Raw genomic sequence first — 7,873 nt, 5'->3', positions numbered from 1 at the left:
GGCTGAGCTGCTGATCTAATAAGGCTTAACAGTACTTCTCGTTTCATTCACTGAGAGGCAACATCATTCCTTCCCCATCGTTCAACTGAGCGTCATTCAATTAAAATGCAATTCTCCCCCCTTCCACAGATATTTAATTAGACTGGAGAGAGCAGGGCTTCCACTGTCTTTTTTCTCTTCTTCTTCTTCCTCTTTCTTCGCAGCTCTTCTGATTTCACCTCTAAGGCATATTATATCTTCACTCTGTTTCCTCGTTGGTTAAACAAGGGCACGTATCCATTTGTTAATTGATATAATTACGCATTACGCGTAATGGTCACGTATAGGTCTCCAGGCGCGCATCAATCACGGGTCTATTGACCTGCCCAAAAACCCCTCTAACCGCTCCTGCTGGGACTCTGCTCCTAATAGAGAAAGATAGAAACATCATCGTCATTAACTCCGGGATGGACCTCTGGCCGCAGAGCCGGAGGCGGGCAGGGGTCGAGATTAAATAACAAAGGGGGGGTATTCCACGAGCTGTAATGGTGATGGATTGCAAATAAAAGAAACTGTTTTACAATCTTTTTAAAAAAATATTAAAATATGCCCAGCAGACTTTATAGTTTACATGTTTATTTCACATGTGCCTGAGCTCTTTTTGTATGTTCTTCAAATTCCTTAAACTCCACAAACGTTTTTTTTTAACAATAATGAGGGACAATAAAACAATGTCCGTGACGTATGTCTCAGCAAATCGGCGCAGAGGAAGAAATTCTCCCCCCCCCCCCCCCCAAAAAAAGCGGGACCAGTGTACAGTTGCACCTCCAGAAACCCAGCGCGGGTCGGACGTGATTGGCAAAGACGTTCCTCTATCCGTGCCGTTCCGGGATTACAGTGACGTCACGCCGATACCCTCGCATGGATGAATGCTAAAGAACTATAGAGCCGCAAATAATAGCACAAGCAGAGTCCATATCTTGCAAGTCTTACGTTATCCTTTAAGCCTCCTTCAGCTATAACACAACAAACACATTTTTTTTGGTGCACTTAATGACGCTTAATTTCATATTTTTTTTATCGGGGTCCTTTCGGGAGGGGGATTATTATTCATTCATATAAAACAATCTGCAGCTGGTGCCATATCCCAAAGTCTCCCTCCCTATGAGTGAAGTCATCTATTATTGAGAGAAAGGCCGTGCGCGTGGAGATGTGTGCGAGACGGTGGATTTGAAGTAGAATCGGTTGCAATCGATCAGGGGGGGGGGGGGGGTGAAGGAGAATATTGCTGATGGTAACAAAAGAAGCAGCTATGTCTTTCTCGCAGTTTGGATACCCTTACAATGCACCTTCACAGGTAAGAGCTTTTTATTCCTTCTAAGTGTCGTGCGCACACACCACGCAGACACACGCCCGCGCGCCAAATGTGTTGGTTGTGCATATTTGTCTTGTATTTCGCGACAGTCACAGCATTTCTCTCCATAAGTAATATTACTCTCTGAGAAAAAGACTGCTTTTTCTTCTTCGCGTGGTGCTTTTGTTGTTGAACTACATATCGATACACGCGCAGCGTGTCCAATTACACTGAATTATGAATGAATCACGTGTTTGTTTCCGATGACAATCGAGATGAATGTCACATATTGTAATATAACTTCTTTTTTTTTAATGATACGTGTGGGATTTCAGACTCCTTGCACTCCGATGACAGTTTTTTAAACTTAATTAAAGTGCTTTATTTACATTTAAAGACACTTAATGGCGAGTGTGAAGAAGTTCAAGTGGACAACAAGTTACTCTCGTGGCACCCGACTTTCATCTCGAAATTATTTTTAACGACCAGTACATTTTGTATAAAAAAATTACAATATTTAAATTGCAGAAGAATTGCTTTCAGGGATATTTTGGTTGTTCTTAAAAAAAACATGTTAAACTGGAGCAGGTCGCTTTTACGCACAGATTGCGCACACCTCTCTCCATCTTCATATCCACTGAAATGTGTTATTTACATCTTTTAAATGAAAACAACCGCTTATTACAGGTTTTCCTACAATGTAAGCTACTTTCTCTCACTGCAGCATCCCTCTAAAAGTGACTTACCTTGTATTTAAACAGGTTAAGACATGAACACCTGATTTTAGACAATTACAAACACACTGAGGGGAACAGAAAGCAAGCTCACGTTTCCACACGTTTCAATGTAAAGATTCAACACTAAAGTGACTGAGCAACTTAACTCACATATATATAACTATATAGAACTATATGTGTGCAGCGCGTCACCCACAACAGCCACTTCAGAGTTGTCACAGGCATCCGGATGAGAGCTGAAGCAGCCGATGACCGTGTTTATCCACGATTCTCTTCATGCTGTTTTTCGTGTCGGCAAACCACCGTACGACTTGCTGCGATTCGATTTCCAGGTCGTCGGTCTCTGATGGGACAGGCGGCTCCCAGACCGCCGCCGCCGCCGCCGCCGCCGCCGCCGCCGCCTCCTCCTTCTGCTGCCCGTCGTCCTACCAGAACCGGCTCCTGCACGCGAGCAGCCGGACGGAGCTGAACGCGGCGCTGGGCATGTACAGCTCCCCCTACGCCGCAGCGGCTGCCGCCAGCCAGAACTACGCCAACTACTTCCCCTACAGCACCGACCCGTCGGCTCTCTACTCCACTCTGGTGGGCTTCGATTCTGCCTCGGTTGATTTGCGTAAAGAAAGAAGGGAGGGGTGGGGGGTGGAGGGTGGAGGGGGGGGATCAGGATAATCGATCAACTGGTTTTTTTAGTTCATCAATTTATGTCACACTGAAACCCGTCAGGAGGAGCCGTTTAATCCGGCATCCATGCTCCATCTTCTCCAAGTCAAATAAATCCCGTGACTTGAAGCAACTCAGAGGAACTTGTTTCATTGTTTCATTTTATTATTATAATAAAGTATAATCAAGTATAATCATCCTGCCTTGGTTCAGAGCCACTGGCTCTTCTGTGGCTGAACCAGCATCTGGAAACAAAAACAAGTTGAATTGTCGCTCATCTCAGAATTATTCACTTTGAGAAAGTCATATTTTAGAGTGGATAAAGGAGTAAAAGACTTAAATGAATATTTTGCAGTGCAGATTTATTCAAATTAATTTGAAACACCAAAAGTCAGCTCACATTTTATGTCCATGGAAATATTAAACAATAGTCTCTGAAGCTGTAAACCCCAAAAATATGATTCATGGAACATCATTATTTGCAGTCTTAATTTAGAGGGATTTATTCTTGTTTAAAAGCATGAAAATAGCCAAATGTCTTCATTATTATTTATTTTTTTAATCCTCAAAATGCTGAGAAATAATAATAATAATAATAATAATAATAATAATAATACTAAGTTGCCTGAATACTCTTTTACAGAACCCTCAGTATGACATCAAGGACGGCACGGGCGCTTTACACTCCGGCATCACTCAGACGGCTGCAGCGTATTACCCGTACGACCACTCGCTGGGACAGTACCAGTACGACCGGTAAGCTCCACGTTCCTGTTCCCACTTCCTGTGATAGACGCAGGTCATTGAAAGCAACCTTTCGGGGCGAAGGTGGTGCATTCAGGGTCAGAGTGTAACCCCATATCTGCATGGAGGAAAAACTGCAACCGGCGGGGAGAAAGAAGATGTCCGAGTGAGTCTCCGATGATCTCCTTCACACACTAACGGACACTGTGTGTGTGTGTGTGTGTGTGTGTGTGTGTGTGTGTGTGTGTGTGTGTGTGTGTGTGTGTGTGTGTGTGTGTGTGTGTGTGTGTGTGTCTTCTCCAGATACGGCACTGTCGACTTCGACGGCACGGCCCGGAGAAAGAACGCCACTCGTGAAACCACCAGCACCCTGAAGGCCTGGCTGTACGAGCACCGCAAGAACCCGTACCCGACCAAGGGCGAGAAGATCATGCTGGCCATCATCACCAAGATGACCCTCACCCAGGTGTCCACCTGGTTCGCCAACGCGCGGCGGCGGCTCAAGAAGGAGAACAAGATGACCTGGTCGCCGAAGAACAAGGCCACCGACGACAGGAAGGACGACTCGGACAAGGCCGACGACCGAGACCGCGTCGCCAAAGGTACACTACCGTTCAAAAGTCTGGGGTCACACAGACAATTTCGTGTCTTCCATGAAAACTCACTTTTATTTATCAAATGAATTGAAAATTGAATAGAAAATATAGTCAAGACATTGACAAGGTTAGAAATAATGATTAATATTTGAAGTATTAATTTTGTTCTTCAAACTTCAAGTTCAAAGGAAGGCCAGTTGTATAGCTTATACAGCATAACTGTTTTCAGCTGTGCTAGCATAATTGCACAAGGGTTTTCTAATCAGACATTAGTCTTCTAAGGCGATTAGCAAACACAATGTACCATTAGAACACTGGAGTGATAGTTGATGGAAATGGGCCTCTATACACCTCTGGAGATATTTCATTAGAAACCAGACACTTCCACCTAGAATAGTCATTTACCACATTAACAATGTAGAGAGTGTATTTCTGATTAATTTAATGTTATCTTTATTGAAAAAACAGTGATTTTCTTTGAAAAATAAAGACATTTCTAAGTGATCCCAAACTTTTGAACGTTAGTGTATACGATGGTTTATATAAAACGGCGGCAAAAAAACGTTGAGACTTCAAACTCATGCTCCTTTTCTTCCAAAGCAGATTCTAGCGACTGCAAGGAGGAGAAGGATCTGCACCTGAGTGACCTGGAGGACATGGAGGAGGAGGAGGAGGAGGAGGAGGAGGACAAGCTGGACAGCGACTGTGAGAAGGCGGCGGCGCCCGACGAGCACGACCTCCAGAGGGTCATGGCGGCGGCGTCCGGAGGCCCTCAGAAGAGAGACCGCGCCTCCGAGCTGCACATGAGCTCAACCAACGGCTTCCACGCGTTCCCCTGCGGCGTCAAGGCCGTCGGCGCCCTCCTCCATCCTCCTCCTCCTCCTCCTCCTCCTCCTCCTCTTCCTCCTCCTCTCACGTCCCACTTCCTGGATCCCGCGTTGTCCAAGGCGCTGTCGTCGTCGTCGGCCGCCGCCGCGGGAACTCTGTCCCTGTCTCACTTCGAAGCCTCGGAGAAGCCTCGGATCTGGTCTCTGGCTCGCACGGCGGCGTCGGGGGTCGTCCTGAGCGCCCAGCAGCAGCAGCGCGGCTCGGAGCCGAGGACGTGCGGCGACCTCACCGCCGACTGCCGGCTCCAGAACGCCGGGCTCGCCATGAGGGGCCTCCACGGATCTGGCCCCGAGGGCCCGTTCCCCGAGGGCCCGTTCCCCGAGGGCCCGTCCCCGCACTCGAAAGTCTACGGCAGCTACGGCCACAAAGACCTCCGACTGCACTGCTCCTCCTACTCCGGCCTCCCGGACTCGTGCCGCTTCTCCTCCGTCGAAGGTACGTCGTCCTCCACCTGCGCCGCGCTGCAAGGGAGGTCGAGAGAGAGGCGCGAGGAGAGGAGAGCTAGCTCCACAACGGAGAGAGAAAAGTCCCATTTAGTGTGAAGCGCCCCCCCCACACGCAGGCAACGTTTTCTGAGACGTGTTTCTTTTTTCTTCATATCGGCCGTGTAGGATTCTCCGGCGGCAAAGCGGCGCCGCGGTCGCCTGACCTCAGTGAGGCCCGCGGGAGCGACGAGGTCACGGCGTTCAGACCGGTGATGAAGAGGTGAAGCAGGTGAGGGTCTGCACTGAAGAGGAAGGAGCCGGCAGAGTCACGACACACACACACACACACACACACACACACACAACAACATTGAACACTCAAATGTGAACAAGGACACACAGACACTCATTTTTTATTTTTTAGATTTTATTGTAAATACAATAACTGCAGGTTGAAGTGCTCGTTGACTAATGTGCATGAAGGCAGACGTATATTTATAATTTATATCAAAGTATATGAGACACAATATTAACATTCCTCATGCATTCGAGTTATAATATCTTTTTTTATAAAGAGTTTTTATTCCTCATTTTAACGCCGTTTCTTTTCTCCTCCCACAGATCGATGGAGACACCACCATGAAGAACGGACTTGTATTATGCACTAGAGGACACACCGGCCTCCAGCCGGCTGCAGCGAGAGGCTGTCAAACTGTGGGCGTGGCTATCATTTTGCACAACTTTTTGTTTTTATGGTGTAAAAAGACTTTATGCAAAAAGAATTCTAGATGCAAATGTATTTTTAAAAAAGGCCACGTTTAAAAACGGGCCGGATTTGTGTATGGCAATCGTGTAGTGTGTAGAAAACCTATTTATTTATCTGTGTGTTTATTATTTTGTAATGTTGTCACGTGGGGTGTTTCTTACCTGGGTGTTTATTGGTTGAACTCCACTCTGAGTGTCGGTTACCTGTTGCGTGTTCCTGTGGCTCCGTTTCATTTCAAGTAAAAAGAGAGAACCATGAAGTTCCCCGTGAGAAGGACCGGGTCCTCCTGTGCGGAGCGTGGACGATTATTTAACTTTTATTTTTGTGTCATTGTGTTTAAAAAATATATATATATGTTTTTCTTTTCTGTGTTTCCCAATCAATTCAACATTTATTTCATTTTTTTTCTAAGAATACAATTCTTTTTTTTTCTTCTTCCAAGAGCTCTCGTGTCTCGTGTTATTTACGGAGTGAGCATGCGCATCAATCGGCCAATTAAAACTAATTTTGCGGATGCTCATTTTGATCAAAGTGGGAGAGAGCATTCCTGATGCTGATAGGGGGGGGTCATAATTCGAAGGGAGAGAGGATGTTGGAGGGGGGGGGGGCCTCGAGCCGCGCTGCTCGGTCCCGTGTGTGGAGACAGAGCCGCTGACCTAACTTCACATTGTGTTCATTAAAAGGTCATTAAAAGGTCATTTGTAGGATCAAACCCGGCAGAGGAGTTCACATGGTCCCTCAAAGACCCTTTGATTAGGGGGTCCGTCTCATTATGGGATGGATCTGCTGACACACTGGAATAAGATGATCACTTTAGTTTATGGAAACTTATTCATCCTCACATTTTAAACTTTTTAGAATCAAATAGTGAACAATCTGTATAAGTATATTGATTTTAATTCACTATTCGACAGGAAAATACGCCCCCAAAAAATATAAAATCCAGTTAGACAAGTGTGTGTAACTTTCTGTATGTTACTTTAAAGAGTGAATTCAACTCTGAGGATGTTATACTTCTCTCAATAAAGCTTTAGAGGGAAAAATGCTTTGTGATTTTATTTTAAACCGGTGAATTATTATGAAATATTGAGATGTTATGACTTCATTTAATTCCACTGAAACAAAACCTGCAAAGACCAATAAGCAAAATGTAATTTAAGGTTGTAACAAAAGTATTTTTTATTCGTATTAGGGCTCAAGTCACAGTGACACGGATCATTAGCCAATAGGAAGGTCAGGATTAATAATGACTTAGGCCTCCTTAGATGTTCCTTGTGTGTTGATCAGAGAATGTATAAATTAATCTGTGAGGACAAAAACAAGTATATATTGTAATAAAACCCATTGTGTCAAAGATGGGACTCATGAACGCATCCTTCATCCTTCATTCAAGGTTCAAGTTTCAAGGTTCAAGGTTTTTTATTTGCCATAGTTGCCACGTGTTCATTGAACGTCTGAATAAATGAGAGGCAAAATAAATGTCAAAAAATGTTACGAAAATGTTTTTTAAAATCCCCAAATTTCCCCAAATGTCCCAAAATGTAAAAAAATTAACAAAAATGTCCAGAAATTTAAAAAAAATGTCCTGTGTGGAGAGAAAGATGGAGGCAGACTTAAAGCTTGAATCCCCATCAGGAGTCAGTCAGCCTGATACTGTAACAGCCTGGTAATGATGAGCTACAAGGAGCCTCCCTCCTCCTCCTCCTCCTCCTCCTCCTCTAATC

General features: G+C 45.0%; 1 protein-coding gene across 2 annotated transcripts; it reads left to right on the top strand.

Moving 5' to 3' along the window:
* The first annotated feature begins 1,270 nt into the window (after positions 1-1,270).
* Positions 1,271-6,649, top strand: irx6a (iroquois homeobox 6a). 2 transcript variants are annotated; one of them, XM_056413457.1, is made up of 7 exons: positions 1,271-1,335; positions 2,352-2,652; positions 3,374-3,486; positions 3,778-4,076; positions 4,674-5,393; positions 5,570-5,672; positions 6,005-6,649. In XM_056413457.1, the coding sequence occupies exons 1-6, from the start codon at positions 1,271-1,273 to the stop codon at positions 5,665-5,667; spliced, it is 1,596 nt and encodes a 531-aa protein (XP_056269432.1). In that variant the 3' UTR covers positions 5,668-5,672; positions 6,005-6,649. The 2 variants fall into 2 exon arrangements, with proteins under 2 accessions (XP_056269432.1, XP_056269430.1); XM_056413455.1 differs by having other exon boundaries at positions 1,302-1,336; positions 2,403-2,652.
* Positions 6,650-7,873: the final 1,224 nt, after the last annotated feature.

The sequence above is a fragment of the Pseudoliparis swirei genome, chromosome 4 (assembly GCF_029220125.1).
Source record: "Pseudoliparis swirei isolate HS2019 ecotype Mariana Trench chromosome 4, NWPU_hadal_v1, whole genome shotgun sequence".
Taxonomy (NCBI): domain Eukaryota; kingdom Metazoa; phylum Chordata; class Actinopteri; order Perciformes; family Liparidae; genus Pseudoliparis; species Pseudoliparis swirei.
This window is presented reverse-complemented; position numbering and strand designations above follow the sequence as displayed.

What these genes read in the sequence shown, in the direction of transcription:
- irx6a (XM_056413457.1), top strand. Translation starts at nt 1,271, where the DNA reads ATGGTAACAAAAGAAGCAGCTATGTCTTTCTCGCAGTTTGGATACCCT. An exon ending in CCTTACAATGCACCTTCACA is followed by an intron (nt 1,336 to 2,351) that starts GGTAAGAGCTTT and finishes TCTCTTCATGCT; the next exon opens with GTTTTTCGTGTCGGCAAACC. An exon ending in CGGCTCTCTACTCCACTCTG is followed by an intron (nt 2,653 to 3,373) that starts GTGGGCTTCGAT and finishes ACTCTTTTACAG; the next exon opens with AACCCTCAGTATGACATCAA.